At 42.5% G+C, this 18,075-nt stretch overlaps 1 protein-coding gene across 1 annotated transcript in view; it reads left to right on the top strand.

Moving 5' to 3' along the window:
* Positions 1-18,075, top strand: part of PIK3C2B (phosphatidylinositol-4-phosphate 3-kinase catalytic subunit type 2 beta) — a 311,550-nt gene that overhangs the window by 241,899 nt on the left and 51,576 nt on the right. Inside the window, 2 exon segments of the mRNA XM_018567816.1 lie at positions 4,255-4,391; positions 5,459-5,628. Of these exon segments, the coding sequence (XP_018423318.1) occupies positions 4,255-4,391; positions 5,459-5,628 (307 nt within the window).

Genomic DNA, 18,075 nt, shown 5'->3' on the forward strand with positions numbered 1-18,075 from the left:
ACTTGATTAGAGTAGTGGCGCGAGGTTTCACATCATTCAGTTTATCTATACTATTTAGAAGCAACAACGAGCAAAACAAACAAAAACATGAAAATAAACCCTTGCCTTTTTGCAACTTACTAGTTACTACACACACTGTTTTCCCTCACTAACAACTTGTGCTGCCCCTAGCACCTATCTCCCTATTGAACAAACTGCCACACAGGCTGTGTCTCACCGCTTAGAGTTTGGTCTTTCTTTTTCACCACACAGGTAAGTAGAAAGCTTCCCATTCTACTCAGGCACAAAACTGGTTCCAGGGTGGAGCAAATCTCTGAGCAGTCTGGGAGTTCCTATAGAGGGCTAATGAGCTAGCTTGCTTCAGCTGGGCCAATTCAAGCCCTCCCAGCACTCTCTCTAGTGGAAAAAATCTGTATACAACCTGAACCTGGGACACACATACTGTATATGCCATCCTGGATACACCCAGGCGATTTTACCTGCCGCTATATATATATATATATACACAGTATATATATATGTATACATATGTGTGTATGTATATGTGTGCGGATACTATGAACCATCCACGTCGGTCCCTAAACTAGATACATAGGTGCAAGGTGCCAATATTGAGTTGGGCAGCTGGAAGAAAAAAACTGTGGAAACCCAGGCAGGCATAGTGTGAACATGCAAACAATACACAGATATTGTCCTTGGTGGGGGGTAACAGTACTGCTCCTGATATATATCTAGGATGACTTATAGCATTCTGAATATCATGCACCAGCAAGTAGTCTTGGGTAGCATGAGGAAGGGTTAGGATCTTTGTCAGATTTTTGTCTGTCTGTGTTCCCATGGAGGATTTATTTAATGTCAACAGTTAACGCAGTGCTTTACAAAATATGGGGAGACAGTACAATTACAATACAATACCATACAAAAGGATTAGAAGGGCCCTGCTTGTCATAGCTTACAATCTACAAGGAGGGGCAAGTGATACAGAAGGTAATAACTGTGAGGAATGAGCTGATTGAAGGAGTAGATGTACAGTTTTTAAGAGGAGGTGGAATAGGCTTCCCTGAAGAGGTGAGTTTTCAGGTATCACCTAAAGGCAGACAGATTTTGAGAGAGCCGGATAGGTTGTGGTAGGGAGTTCCAGAGGATGGAAGAGGCTAAGGAGTCCTGGAGGAGAGTATGAGAAGAGATCATGAGGGAGCTAGACAGCAGGAGGTCTTGGTAGGAGCGGAGAGGACCGTTTGGGTGATAACTTGAAATGAGGTTGGATATGTAGTCGAGGGCTGAGTTGTGAATGGCTTTGTATGTTTTTAGAATTTTATGCGTTGTGCTGTTGGTAGTCATATCCAGTGGAGGGATTGGCAAAAAGGGGTGGCAGCCACTGAGTGGTTGGTGAGGTGGATGAGTCTAGCAGCAGCATTTATGATACACTGAAGTAGGGATAGCCTGTTTTGAGGTAGGCCAACGAGAAGGGAGTTGCAGTAGTTGAGGTGAGAGATTACGAAAGAGTGAATTAGCAGCATTGTGGTTTCATTTTTTAAGAAGGGATGAAGTTTGGAAATGTTACGACAATTAGGGCGGGAAGATTTGCTCAGTGATTGGATGTGGGGCCTGAAAGAGACGTCAGAGTCTATGATTACACCTAGTGCCCGTGCATGTGTTGAGGGACTTTTTATTGTGTTATTGATCTCAATAGAGATGTCAGGGTGTATGAGGGGAGGGGTAAATGTTATGAGCTCAGGTTTTTGAAAGATTGAGTTTAAGGAAGTGCTGCAACATCCACACTGACATGTCAGTTAGTAAATTAGTGATGCATGATGAGAATGAGGGGGTGAACTGAAGAGTAGAGAGATGGATTTGAGTGTCATCGGCACAGAGATGGTATTGGAAGCCATGTTAGGTTATCAGCTGACCAAGGAAGAATGTGTAGTTACAGAATAGAAGGGGTCCAAGGACAGAGCTCTGGGGACCCCTACTGAGGGAGAGGAGGAAGTGAAGTTGTGATAGTGAAGGTGTGCTGAGATAGATGGGAGGAAAACCAGGAAAGAGCAGAGTTCTGCTTTCTTCCTGTCCAGCTTGCCACCCTCGAACAGAGAGGAAGGCTCCTTAATAGGAGCATAGTAAGCAAAAAAATAAACCTTTGTCATCCTAATCAAAAAAATGTTTGGCCTAGTACAATAAAGCATGCTATTTTTGACACCTCACAGTTAAAATGATACACTAAACTAAATGTAAGGCATGCAATTTGTCTTTCTGAATTGAAAACAGCATCAATTCTTCTAGGTACACCTGCACACAGTTTTTAAAGGGAGTTGGCAGGTAGGTTGTTCCAAACATCTTGGAAAACTAACCACAGATCTTCTGTGGATGTAGGCTGCCTCAAATCCTTCTGTCTCACGTAATAACACACAGACTTGATGTTGAGATCAGGGCTCTGTGCGGTCCAAACCATCGCTTCCAGGACGCCCTGTTCTTTTAGTGCTTAATGATATTGGCTGTATGTTTGGGGTCATTGTCCTGCTGCAGAATACATTTGGGGCCAATCACATGCCTCCCTTGGTTTGACAAATACGTATCTGCTTGTATTTCTCAACATTGAGGACACCACTGATCCTGACCAAATATCCATCTCCATTGGCAGAAATGCAGCCCCAGACTTGCAAGGAACCTCCAACATGTTTCCCTTTTGCTGCAGACACTCATCGTACCGCTCTCCAGCCTATCGGGAACAAACTGCCTCCTGCTACAGCCAAAAATTTCAAGCTGCCATTTTTCTGCAGCTTTGCTGCCAAAAAGCCATACCTCCGACATGGAAACAAGGCTAACTGACTCAACTATGCAAGAAAACATAGGAACTGGAGTGCAGAAAATTACATCTGGGATTACATGAGGACACAGAAGGATTTAAGGCAGTCTACATCCACAGACGATCTGTGGTTTGTTCTCCAAGATGTTTGGAACAACCTACCTGCCAAGTTCCTTCAAAAACTATGTGCAAGTGTACCTAGAAGAATTCATGTTGTTTTGAAGGCAAAGGGTGGTCACATTGATTTCATTTGCATTTCTCTTCGGTGAATTTACTTTCCATTTTGTTAATTGATAAAAATAAACTATGAACACTTTAATTTCTGAAAGCATTCTTACTTTACAGCATTACAGCACATCTGCCTAAAACTTTTGCACAGTACTGTATATACGTAATAAATTTAGCACACTAATAAATTCAGAAAGAAAAATTGCATGCCTTACATAAAAATTTAGTTTAGTGTGACATTTTAACTGTGAAGTGTCAAAAATAGCAGGCTTTATTGTACTAGCCCAAACACTTTTATTACTGAAAGCATTCTCCTTTATGGCATTTTTTCACACCTGCCTAAAACTCTTGCACAGTACTGTATATTCTTACATAGTTACTCAGGTTGAAAAAAGACACATGTCCATCAAGTTCAACCTACAGAGATAGGAAAAAAAAGAAAAGAAGATAAGCCTAAACAGAACGCTATGCCCCCAATTACCCACTGTTGATCCAGAGGAGAAAAAAAACCCTATTCTGTTGACTTGGTTGATACTAAAGATGACCACATGTTACAGTGCATTTGTACAATCTCTGTTCCATCTTCTTTTGATTTAATAAAATATAATGTGAGATTACGACATATGTAAACAATCCATTCAATCTGTATCCAATCAGGCAGGCCCTTAACCCCTTCGTGACGGGAGACGTACAGTGTACGTCCTGTCACTTTGTGCCTATATGACTGGCCACGTACACTGTACGTGACGAGTTATATCAGGCTTTGTAATGCCGGTATTTGCTGATTCTCAGCATTTAACAGTCATTCATTAATGTCTCAGTACTACGTAGTTGTTTTACAAATATCAGCTACTTTATGTGCAGTTCAACATACAGCTTTCTTTCCACCATGCTGCTTCCACTAGTGGAGGGCAGCTCCCTGACTCCAGGTATGTTTAACATGCACAAGAAACAAAACACAAGAGCGCCCGATCGAAGCGTATTCACGCTTTAGTCTTAAAAACGTTTATAAATAGTTTACTCACAAAGATAGATGTATTCAAGTGTATATAGACTTCTCTCAGTAGGGGCTCATAAGCCCATCTGTCAAAGCACTGTCCGTCCTGTCTTCCGGTTCACCGCCGGCTTCAAGCCCGCACTCCGTGTTGTTGGTAGATCTAAAGAATATTGTACAATCCCATTGTTATGTGTATGATCACTTTTTCTGATACCTGTTATTTTAGGGATGGTAGAGATGATCCCATCTGCAGAGACTCTGAGAAAGATCCAGGTGGAACATGGAGTTACTGGTTCCTTTAAAGACCGTCCACTAGCTGATTGGTTGCAAAAACACAACCCCACAGAGGATGAATATGAGAAGGTAATAGGTGATATCTCTGCATATGTGTGTGTATAATATATACAGTATATATAATATATGTGTGTGTTCTCGATGCAAGGAGTAAGCAGTGATATAAATGCACTTTGTGTGCACCAAATGGAAATACAAACCTAGCCTGTGTGAGGGAACCGGCAGACCCACCCACTACAGGCTGCCTACAGAAAACTACAAGGTGGGAGGTGGATACAAGACCAGTCATCCGGCACAAGAAGAGAGAGGAGCAGTGGCCAGTCTTTATAACAGGAAGCTCTTGCACTGAGGCAAAGTGTTATACTTGATTACTGCACAGATCTGGAAGAAATACACAAACCACACCAATATGCAAGATACACATGCCAGTATTTGCTTATCCTGGGTTTCTGCTTTAATTTCAGACCATTTAAATCTCTGAATAAACTAAACTTTAAATGTCTTGCAATGTCATTTTCACAAGGATTATATAGTATAAAGTATAGGATTTCACAGCAACTACTATTTCAAAAAATCATAGAAAGACATGAAGTTTTTCCATGATTTTCTGAAATAATAGTTGCTGTGAAATCCTATACTTTCTTTATTATCCTTGTGAAAATGACACTGCTAGACATTTAACATTTAGTTTATTTAGAGGTTTAAATGCATTGTCTGTGGCCCCTTCAGATAAACTGTAAATATTAAAAATATAAAATATAGATATTAATTTTGCATACTCTGGTGAAGGGGAATTCTGTTGGTGGGCGAAGCTGAAAAAGTTGCAACTCACTCCTGCCTACCTGCAGGCTCCTGAACAGATTTTATTTGAATCTGTTTCTTGCTACCATTTTAAATGATGTAGGCTGGTGCACATGATCAATTTGGGTTTAAAATTGGAGACACAATGTAAAGAGGTACCATCAAAATATTACATTTTTATGTTTAACTGCAGTGTCTTTAAGACATGAACTTTTCAAACTATCATATGCTGTTGGATGTGCTAAAAAGTTTGAATAAATTATACTGTAAGTTTTAGATACAGTTAGATGAGATTAGACTTCCAGCAGTATTTACAGTAATTGTTTCTTACTCAGGCAGTGGAGAACTTCATTTACTCCAGTGCAGGATGCTGTGTTGCCACCTATGTGCTTGGCATATGCGATCGACACAATGATAACATCATGCTGAAGACCAGTGGCCATATGTTCCACATAGACTTTGGACGATTTTTAGGACATGCACAAATGTTTGGAAACATAAGACGGTAAGTGTGAGAAAGAAGATACTTTTCTTCATTGTTCATTGAGGGACATAGGAATATAGTTATTATTGGACATTTTGGTTATACTTCTGCCTTGAGCAGTTTTGAATACTGGCAAACAAAAAAAACAAAAAAACGTAACACCGCCTCCAGCTGTCAATGCCTTTTGCTAGTTTTCTAGGAGGTTGAAAACTCCCAGCTGGACAGAGGGTTGCAGGGCTAGCCTGGAATGTGCCCTTTGGGCACTGGACTCTGCTTGTGGCACTTTCCAGACCTTTGTGTACTGTCCCTAACTATGACAAAGCCTCTAGTAGGATTCAGTCTCTGACTTACTATTTAGTAAGCCCATGAATGGAGCGAAGACCTCCTGGAATGTGACCACTGGGCTCTGTTTTTGGCACTTTTCAGACTTTTACATCCTGTGTTAGTTTGTCGCAGAGCATTGTCCAGGGCAAGTAGTAGTGCTTTCCAGACCCTTGTGTACTTTGTCATTTAGCTGCAAACTGTTTTCCATTTTCAGGGACATGACATACTCTCTGTTGTAAACCGGTTCTTGTAATCTCACTGTGTACGGCATTCTCTGATGTAACCAGGCAGATTCTTCTCTGTCCTTATAGAAGGTGAAGGAACATTATACCTGGGAAGTTGCCAGGAAGGAAGCATCTGGAGACTTTATTATTCATGAAGGGGGCGGGTTCAAGCCAATACATTTAGGAGGTGCCCTAAATGAGGAGAAGAACACATGTTCTGGAAGGAGGAATGCTGTTACTATGAGCAGAGGACAGAAGAACTACTGCAAGAATTGAATGGCCAGAACCCCAAGAAGGAACAACTAGCTTGCCCTGGAGATTAGAAGGGACCAGAATCCAGGATGCCTAACCCTGTGGATATTGAAGGGACATTTGTAGCTGTGGGCAGTCCTGTTATTGCTACAGCCACTGATATTACACTAGGACTTGGAGGACTGCTGAAGTGTGCGTGTCAACCACATGGAACTTTTACCATGATATATGGTTGCATGTAAATATTGAAACTGTTATACCAACTACAGAGTGCTAGTAATACTGTCTTGCTGTATATGCTAATGTGGACCTATGCTGTAGTAGGACATTTTGCTAAAAAATACCTGTTTGTTTACTCCAGTGGGTCTTGGTTACACAGTCTCACTGTTTACCGCATTCTCTGATGCGATTAACATATCTATGTATACAGTTGTGCTCAAAAGTTTGCATACCCTTTGCCCATACATACAGTATCCCCTCTACGTTTCTGTTGAATCTTCGTAGGTCCTTTGCCAAATTTGTTTGGGCGGACAAGAAACCTTGGTTGGACTTTCGTCTCCTCTCCTATCCGGTCACATGGGGGCATAGGTCTCCCCAACCCGGCCAATTACCTCAAAGCTGTCCACCTCACTAGAGATTTGGACTGGGGTTGCCATGGCGACTCTAAAGTTTGGATCTCTGTAGAACAGGAAGCCTCACAAGCTAATCTCACAGGCCTACTTGACTACCAACTCCCTGATTTTGACTGCTTGGAACCCACCTTTTGATAGGCCCTACACTGAAACTGGCCAGTTTCTCTTCCATTTTGTGGGGGCAAGGTCTCTGAGATGACCCCAATCTTTGGCAATCCCGAGTTCCCCCCTGGAGTAATAGATAGGCAAACTGTCACGCTCAGAGACAAGGGGAAATTCAGATTTGGAGACTTTATTTCCCCTTTGGGCCTTCCTTATTAGATCTTTTATCTTTATCTTGAGACAATTTCATGTACCAGATGGTGGAGACTCCGACCAGAAAAAATGCCATCTTAGATCTAATTATCAGTAATGATGCAGAGTTAATCGAGGATATTGTAATTGGGGAGTCACTGGGTAATAGTGATCACAATGTGATTACTTTTAATATTGAATACAGAAAAGGGAAGTGGGCTGGACATACAAGAACCCTACATTTCAGAAGGGGCAACTTTGATAAGCTGCGCAACCTACTGGGGGAAATAAAATGGGAAAACTACATACTGCTACTTCAAAGTGTATACCTTTAGGGAGCAAAAGCAAAAGATCTAAGACTAAACCTATATGGCTTAATAAAACTGTAAAACAACACATCAAGGACAAGAGAGCGGCATTTATCAAATATAAGACGGAGGGGACGGCAGTGGCGTTCCTTAACTACAAAGAATATAACAAAAAATGCAAACTAGTAATCCGCGCAGCTAAAATTGAGTGCGCAAAGCATATCGCCATAGATAGTAAAAAGAACCCCAAAAAATTCTACCAATATATTAACAGTAAAAAGGTGAGAAAGGAGCAGATAGGCCCAATAAAATGTAAGGTCTCGGCGGTTCGTGCTGTGGGGGGTTCGCGTTCCACCCTGGAACGCGGCGCCTCCGATACGATGACGTCACTTCCGGCTTGCGCTCCAGCCTGGAACGCAATTGCCGCGACGCTGTGCTGTTCTCCACCCACTCATCCACATGGGTATTTAAACAAGGAAGTAACTACCCAGGGTGTTCCACTAATGGAGTGCGCACCCTGTTGCTTCCAAACCAACTGAGGCACTTACCGAGGACTGCTGGGACCACGAGGACTCCCCAATTGAACCCCACGGCTCCCCCATTGCTGGACACCGGAACTGCAGCTTCTAAAACGCAAGTAACCCCATGGTATGGGGATTTCTATGTCACTCTGGACTGCCTGTGTGGATACTATCTAAAGTGCTGTAAAGGTTAAGGACTGTAGCATCATCAGGTTGTGTTGCCTCTGAGTTCATGCCTACACTGTTCATGTTCATAGCCTGGAGCTACTTGTTACACCCCAACAAGGTCATCAATTAACAGCCCATACAAATCTGGATCAAGATTAACCCTACTCCTGCCACTCATCTCAGGAGCAGGCTCTAACCTTTAGTTGGTTTATTATTATTTCTCCTTTGTGGCGTATGATGCTAGTAACCCCAAACTCTCCGCCTAAGATTGAGAGTGATGCCTGGGGTTCAGCCTGAATAGCCACTAAACCACAAATCCGCAATTGAGGAAGTTGTACTTCATTAATGTCAACAGACTCCGCAGTTGAGATCCTGACAGATAGCCTAGGCGCGTTACACTAAGAAAAGATGTCCTTGAGCTGGAAAAAGTCCAGCGGAGGGCAACCAAACTAATTAGGGGTATGGAGGACCAGAGCTATGAGACAAGGCTAATAAATGTAAACATCTTCACATTGGAGGTGAGGAGATTAAGGGAGGATATGATTTCCATGTACAAGATGTTCAAATGTGAAAGCAACATTAGCGACAAACTATTTAAAATTAACTCCATTACAAAAACTAGAGGCCACCACCTAAAATTGGTGGAGAAAAAAATTCCAGCACAAGGGGCGAAGGGGGTTCTTCACAGTCAGAGCGGTTAGGGTCTGGAACTCACTGCCACAGGCATTGATTTCAGCAAAGAGTGTGGAATTGATCAAGAAACTTTTGGACGATTTCCTAAGGGACCGTAATATACAGGGGTACATGTACTCCTAAGAATGAGATCCTATAGTTTGGACTTGATGGACTAATGTCTTTATTCAACCTCAAATACTATGCAACTATGTAACTATCTTCCCCTTCCTTTCCCAGATGGAAACTTTTGCAACTATCCCACTTTGTACAATATCTGCGCAAGAAAATGTATACCTCTTCTTCCCTCACTCCCTTTGAGCTGCTCTGTATGGAACAAGGCCCATTCAGACATGCCCTATCTTATATCTACCGTCTTCTCTCCGCCCCTCCTGACCTTTTTGCACCTCTTTCATTTGTATTTCTCCCACAGATCCTCCATCTATGGCAGAGTCCAGGAGTCTGGTTATAAGATCTTGATGCGCTGGTATAGAACCCCTACTTTGTGGTCGCAAATATCATCTTTATGTTGGCGATGTCACGGTCGAGAGGGTTCCCTTCCATATTTTTTGGCAATGCCCTATACAAGGTCCCTTTTGGGAACAAGTCCGACACTACATATCCAACTTAACGGGGATAGACCTGGGCGACAACCGTGCGGCCTATCTTTTACATCTTTCCCCGTTCCAGTGGAAACGTTATGAGAGATCGCTGTTGATTCACCTAATTATTGCAGTCTGGACATGTATACCCCTTTTGTGGAGACAGGAAACACTGCCTTTTTTGCCACTGTGGTTTTCTAAAATTGCAGAAATTCATACCATGGAAGATCTTACTGCCACCCTATATCATGGAGAGGAGAAACAGCACAAGATGTGGTTCTACTGGACCACTTTTACATTTACAGATGAATTTGCCTCCCTTCTTAGTGGCCCTGAAGTGGGACCTGGGGTGGGGAGGTGATCTGCTCCTTCTCTTCTCTGTTCTGACCCATTTTCAGTTATCTCTCTTTACCTTAGCTTCCTTTCTTACTTCGTTGCGCTCTTTTTCCTCTCCTTTACTGTCTCCTCGTGTCTCTCTCTGGCTTATTTTTCTTTGTTCAATTCTGGTTTTTATAAACGGTGATGAAGTTGTACCTGGTTACTTTCCTATTTTTAAGTTGGTGATAACAAATACATTGGGAAGAGTGTTCTTACTGTTCTAATTGGCTGATCGATGCCATTTGTGTTTATTTGAGTCTGTTCCTGATGACAGCTTTTTGTGTGCTGGTGTGCCTTTATGACACCACTTATTGTTGTTCTGTATGCAACTTTTTCTAAATAAATAATTTACAAAAAAATGTGCATACCCTTGGAGAATTGGTAATATATGTACCATATTTAGAGAAACTTGAGTAAGCAGGCAAAACACATTTCTTATCAGATTCATATTCAACTGCAGATCATAAGAGAATGGCACAATCATAAACAAAACATGGCAACAATTAAAAAAATGAAATGACCCCCTGTCCAAAAGTCTGCATTCCCTTACATAGTAACATAGTAGATGAGGTTGAATAAAGACCAAGGTCCATCCAGTTCAACCTATGTGTGTATGTGTATCTGTATATGTGTTTCTGTATATATCTGTGTAGTTAACACTTCCCATATCCTGGTATATTTAGTGAATGAAGGAACTCATCCAGAAGTTTCTTGAACTTATCTATGTTGTTATCAGCAGATACCACTACCTGTGAAAGGGCATTTCAAGTTTTTACTACTCACACAGTAAAAAAAACCCTTGCACGTTCTTAGAATCATCTCTCTTCTAACCTCTTGTTGTGTCCGCATGTTCTCATTACTGTTCTTGGTGAAAACAACCTGTTTCGAATATTGTGGTCCCCATTGATAATTTTGAAGACTGCAATAAGGTCTCATCTTAAGCGCCTCTTTTTTTAAGGTGAATAAGTTTAATTATTGGAGGTGGTCTTCATAACTCAGGCCTTCTATCTCTTTAATTCATTTTGTAGCCTTTCTTTGAACTCTCTCAAGCTTGAGGACATCCTTCCTGAGAGTTGGTAACCAATATTGTATATTGTATCGCATACTCGATGAGGCTGAACTGGTGATTTATGCATTGGTACACAGTGGTAGTATTATCGTTTTATCCCTTGCTATAATCCCTCTTTTAATGCAGGACAGTATCCTGTTTGCTTTGTTGACCACAGCTTGGCATTGCATGCTATTGCCAAATCTGTGATCTAGGAGCACCCCCGGGTCTTTCTCCATGTCAGTCTTCCCTAATGTAGCCCCCTTCCCCCAGATAGGAGTTTGCACACTTGTTCTTTGCACCCATGTGCATTACCTTGCATTTGTGCACAAATCTCCTGTTTGGAATTTACTGCCCTACACAGTTTAGTATCATCAGCAAAAATGGAAATCAAACTATCTATCCCTATCTCTCTGTCGTTGATAAACAGGATTGGTCCCAGGACCAACCCCTGGGGCACCCACTCCTGACATTTGCCCAATTAGAGGATGAACTCCTTTTGTTTTCTCTGAGGATCAACTAGGATATTACCAAAGGCTTGACCTTTTGCCCTGAAACATCTCCGGACAAATTTTATATTATTAAAGGCATCCATCTTTTTGCTAGAAAGTTATTGTTAAAACAAATTCATGATAAAAATAATCAACCATTGGGGGGAATTTTAAAAGATTGGAAGGATTTTTCAAGGAAAGACTACTTAGCATTGCGAAACTTGTGGGCAGAGGGACATATATCAGAGGATGAAGAGGAAGACCTTAGGGAGGAATCTATTCCACCCAGAGTCCCCCATTTCAAACCTAAATCAACCACATTTCCCCCACTGTCACAAAACATAAATATTTGGAACTTTGTAAAACGAGTAAGTGACGACATCATGGATAATTTATCCCGTAAGGTTAAAAAGGATAATTTAACACAGAATCAAAGAAAGGCATTAATGGATCTCCAACAAAATAAAGAGATTATTTTGAAACCAGTTGACAAGGGGGGAAATGTGGTCATAATGACCAATGCATCCTATATAGATATGGTAATAAAGATTCTTGATAACCGAGAATGGTGTCAACCAATCAGGGAAGTTACCCTAAGAGACCATCAACAAGAACTGTTTAAAATCATAGAAAACGACCTAGAGAATAATATTATAGATAAAAACACCAGTAATTTCCTGAGAATACTATATCCGAGAACACAAGTTATATATGCCCTACCAAAAGTCCATAAAAACATACAAAAACCACCAGGATGCCCAATAATATCTAGCCTAACCGAGAATGCAAGTATATATGTTGATCATTTCTTGCGTCCACATGTAGAGGCATTAACGTCCTATGTAAGGGATACCCCTCATTTAATCTCCCTAATAAAAGACCTAGAGGTCCCTGAAGGAACTCTTTTGGTAGGACTGGATGTTGAAGCACAATACTCCTCAATACCACATTCTAAGGGGATAGATACAATAAAGAAAGTCCTGGCCTCTTTGGGTACGTCAGAACAGAACCACAATGCTTTTTTGATTCAATTATTGAATTTTATTTTGACTCATAACACTTTCTCTTTTGATGATAGCTTCTACCTCCAGGTACAGGGGACAGCCATGGGAACTAGGTGTGCCCCTTCCTATGCTAACCTGTACCTGGGGGTATGGGAAGAAGATATTTGGTCCAGGGATGACTTGTGTATGTACCTATGCACATTTTATCTTGGCATAGGTACATAGATGATATTTTGATCCTTTGGACCGGGGAAAAAAGGCTCCTGAAAGACTTTGTAGACGTTCTGAATTTTATCTAAATTTAAAATTCACTATAGAGATGAACGAATCAGAATTACCCTTTCTGGACGTTCTGAAAGAGTACAACAGGCAAACTATACACTGAGTTACATAGAAAAGGCACTGCTGGGAATTCACTTTTGGAGGCCAGCAGATAGAACAAAAATCAATTATAAATCGAAATGGGTAAAAAATAACAGGATGACCAATTAAGATTGATCCTAACATATAATAATCAGCACCAGGCAGTCAGGGACATAATAACCAAACACTGGCATTGCCTTTTGAAGGATTCTAGAATCTCAAAATCTCTACAGAAGAAACCAGCGGTTATTTACCGAAGGGGTTCCTCCTTAAAAGACAAATTGACCACTAGTGAGTACAAAAGTAACAGAAAACTATCGTGCGGCAAATACCGAGGCACATATCAATGCCAGAAGTGCAAGTTTTGCAGCTTCATTCAGGTAGGATCAGAGATTATAAGGTCTCGTTTACACCAAGGCGTATTGCATATGCGCGTCTGTCGCGCGGTAAAAAAGTTGCGCGATCGTCGCGCGTTTCCGAAGGCTACTTGGCTGTATCCCAATGGAAACGCGCAACAAAACGGCCCGAAGTAGTACATGTACCTTTTCAGGCGTGGGCCGTTTTGTAGCGTGTTAGGGACGGGGGGAAATACGCCAAGGTGGGAACGAGACCATTTAATACAATGGGATTTATAATTTTGAGCGTTTTGTAGAGCGTTCGTCGAGCGTAGAACGCGCTACAAAACGTTCAGGTGTCAACGAGGGCTTAATTTCAGTTGCTTTCTGTGATTTGAGACCTTTTCCAGCAAAAATACTGTTTTACATGTACACGTTTATACATTCATGTTGGGGCTATTATGTTGTTATTACTTGATGTGTATTGTGAAGTATAAAACATACCAATCAAGGTGATATAGATGATTTAGGGATAAAGTTGTATAAATATGTTTTAATACACAAAAATGAAAAGCACCCTGGACACTAAATGTCAAGTGTTCATGATAAACATCAATCTATAAAGAAATATAACTTATTTTCCTTTATTCTCTACAATATTCTCTATATCACCTTGAATTCCGATAATTACATCACTTTATTTGTTCCAAATATATATTTGTACGACTGCATGAAAGCCTGATTCTTTCTTAAAGAATAGCTGTTTAAAGAAATAACACTTTCTCGCTATTTTTACTATTATATATGATACTGAATATATTTCCGGTTAAATGAATGCGCCCTGTGGGGACACACACAGGAACGCAAAGTTTTAGGAGATTGCTTGCAGTATTTAAAGAAGGTAATTAGAACACCAGCCAAACAACGCCCTTCTGACGAAGCCCCGGTGGGGGGTGAAACGCGTCATAGGCGTAGGCTAGGTGTTCCTGTCTGACTGCTTCGGCTGAGGTCGCCCCGGTGTTGCCTTATCCTCATGGATACACCACATTGGAGAACTCTACAGTTGGAGAAATCTACTCCCCTAACAGCACTCAATCGCTGATATATACTATTTTTGGACCATTTGTGAGCTGAACAAATCATCAGACCCTGTTAAGAGGATCTCCTTTTGCTCCAGACACGGACACCATACGAACCAGAGCAACAGTTCAGTGAAGGCCAGTAACATCTGCAAACGGATAAAAAAGGCAGAGACTTTATTTTCTCTTGAACCTATTGCGTCCCCAGCGGTGCTTCGTTGTGTCAGTGATAACACCACCCTGGTCTCTTGATCTTCATCAAGAAGTGGAAAACATATCTGAGAGTGCAACAAATATCCTTTATAACCAAATGAACCTTTTTTGACCTTTTTTCTTCTTTTTCATACACGTGTATGTCAATTTATGGGACTGATATCCTTCTCCGACTCCTATTTTCTAGATATACGCTTATTTTCTAGAAATTGAACATAATGCCAATACATTTCAAGCATTAAGGTACTCAGGGGTGTACTGAATACTCAAAATATATACACATTGTATATGTACTTTTTCTACAATTAGCCGAATGCAGTCTTATATGTGTTATATGTTTCTCTGTTTTTTGATATGTGTGCATTTTAGATTTATTTAAAAATAAATACACTTTTATCGCATTTTGTTGTATACTTTGTAATAATGGTGGGATCCCCCTTTGGGGAAAAAATCATGGTTTGCAATTAGAGGATGACCGTTTATTAATACACTCTGGGTCAGTTCTTGCAGCCAGTTTTCCACCCATGTACATACAATTTTCTCCCAGCCGACAGACCTGACTTTGTGAATCAAACGTTTGTGGGACACTGTATCGAACGTTTTAGCAAAGTCCAGATGCGCCACTTCTACTGGTATTCCGCTCTCCAAAATAATGCTGACTTCCTCATAAAATGTTAATAGATTTGTCTGACACGAATGGTCCTTCATGAAGCCATGTTGGTTTCTACTTTTAAATACCAGTTTTCTTTGCAAATTCCTGCATGTAGTCCCTTATCATGCCTTAGAATATTTTGCACACCAGTGACATTAAACTGACTGGTCTATAGTTCCCCGGTGAACTCAGTTTTCCCCCTTTTGTACATTGGCATTACATTTGCTCTCCTCCAATCATCTGGTACCATCCCAGTCATTAGTGTATCCATAAAGATTATGTGCAGTGGTCTGCCTATTACCTGGCTAAGTTCCTTTAGTACCTTCGGATGTAACCCATCCAGTCCTGGAGATTTGTTTACATTTAATCTTTCTAGCCTCTGCACCACTCTGCTCTGACACCCACTGAGATACGGTAAAATTCTATTATTGCTGCTGCAGCTGTTGCCCTGGTCGCTACCCATGTTCATCTCATCTATTAAAACAGAAGAAAATAATTGATTGAATGCATTCGCATTCTCCCTGTCACTGTTAGCTAACCTCCCCTTTTTGTCCGTATATTGGGCCTACATGTTCTGTCCGTACCCTTTTACTATTCATATATTTAAAGAATTTCTTGGGGTTTTGTTTGCTTTCTGCTGCTATCTGCTCCTCGCATTCTATTTTTGTGGCCCTAAATGCTCTTTTACATTTTTTGTTGCAATCCTTGTAGTTTTTTTTTTATATAAATTTTTATAATTAGACATTTTTTCAAACCTAAACATACAAAGAAAGAAAATGTCAATACTACAATGCCATAAGATGGAGTAGCGTGAGGGGGGCGTGGCCAACACGCGAGGCGGACAGTCGCATGGGACCATAGAGCTCCTATTACTCGGGCCCAGACTCCACTGATCAGAACCAGACTACGGTACTATACTCACCCACCCACTGCTAACATCCCCTGGAACCCGGTGATATGGGTCGCGGAACGAAAAAGAGCTGAGGGCCGAAGAAACTCACGGCTTTCTTCACCTCCTCGGTGGTGCAGCCAAGATGGCGGCGGCTCTCTCTCCCTGGCTTCCTCTGCCTCTTTGGCGCGATGGGAGATCAGCGCACAGCCAAACCGCAACCACAGGGGAATTACCTTCCCCAAGAAGATCATCCTCCTCTGTCTCCTCCGCATCGGGCAGTTTAGTGAAGTCCAAGCCTCGGATGGCAGAATTGAATACTCACTCCACACCTGTGAGTCCCAGCACTGATGCCCTAAATGCCACCAGAGAACTGCATGACTCCATTACATGCTTCCCCACACTAGACCAGCCTGTCCTTGTTACCACACTGAGAGACATGCTGGTTTACCTAGACAGCGCTATTAATTCAGATATTATGTCCCTCACTCAACAATTCAAATCTTAAATGCATGCTGTTGGTTCAAGGGTGCACCATATTGAACATAAAATGAATATGCTTCTACTATCAGCCAATTTATTGACTCTCATGGCCATGATATTCAATGGGTCAAGAGTAAATTAGCAGACCTGGAAGACCGGTCACGGGGTAACAACGTTAAGATTCGCAGGATCCCTGAATCAATACTCCCTAATGATCTTCTTCAATATGTAATTGATATAATGCAATTATTGCTTTCAGATCTCTCGCTTTCAGATCTTACTATTGACAAGATCCACCGCTTTCCAAAACCGTCTTTTCTCACCGATAAGATTCCGCTTGTTAGGGTTGTGGTGTGGGCCTGAGTTGACGAGGAGGACCTCCCTTGCAACCCCGTCTGTGACCACTGGGGTTGTAGACACTGTGCGCAGGCAGGGGGTGCACGGGTGCCGATCCTGGGTCGCTATGATGAGCGGAGACCTGGCAGAGTAGTTGGCCGTACGTGAGGATGTAAACATCCAATTGGGTAGTCAGGAGGCAGACCGGATCAAGAACAGGCGGGCAAAGGCAGTACAAAGGATTATCCAAAGAAGCGTCAGGAAGCAAGCCGGGTCGATAACAGGCGTGCAAAGGCAGTACGAGGGTTAATCCAAAGAAGCGTCAGGGAGGAAAGCCAGATCACAGGGTTCAGGTGACAGGAGCAACGTACAGACATCCACACAGGCTGAAGATCACTCAGCACTGAATGAGCCTGAGGTGCTTTGTATAGCCTGGGGATGCGTGACCGCGCATGTGCCGGCGTGATGACGTCACCGGGGCGTATCCGCGCGATGACGTCACGCCGCATGACCCCGCCAGGTCTTCTGGCCCCTGCGCAGCCTGGATGTGCCGGGGGACGTCCCCTCCGTGTGCGTCCCCGCATCAGAGCCTGGATTGGGACTCGGTGTGTCCCACGGACAGGGACCCGACATGGCCTACGGACCGGGACCCGACATGCACCCCCCTAAGGGGCAGCCTCCGGGCGCCCATCAAGTGGGCCTTGCTTGGGTTGTTTTCCGCAAAAAGACCCGGATGAGTCGTGGGGCGTGGATCGCCGACATGGGTTCCCAGAAGTTTTCTTCCATACCGTAGCCCTTCCACTTGATGAGGTACTGGCCAGTGCCCCTGCGCCTGCGAAAGTACAGGACCGCTTCCACCTCGTATTCTTCTTCTCCGTCTACTAGCACGGGACTTGGAATGTCTGAGCAGCGGTCTGAAAAAACGTCCGGGTGGACTGGCTTCAATAAAGAGGTGTGGAAGACAGGGTGGATCCGGTAGGCTGGCGGGAGGGTCAGGTGGTAGGATGCCGGATTAATTTGGCGTTCCACCGGAAAGGGCCCGATATACCTGGGTCCCAATTTCTTGGAAGGACAGGCCAGTTTGAGGTTGCGAGTAGACAGCCACACCAGGTCTCTGGGTTGTAATGTCAAATCCCCTCTGCGGGAACGATCATAAGCGCCCTTGGCCGCATCCTGGGCCTTGGAAATGGCCCGTTGGAG

This window comes from Nanorana parkeri, unplaced genomic scaffold (genome assembly GCF_000935625.1).
Source record: "Nanorana parkeri isolate BGI_ZX_2015 unplaced genomic scaffold, ASM93562v1 scaffold1098, whole genome shotgun sequence".
Lineage (NCBI taxonomy): Eukaryota > Metazoa > Chordata > Amphibia > Anura > Dicroglossidae > Nanorana > Nanorana parkeri.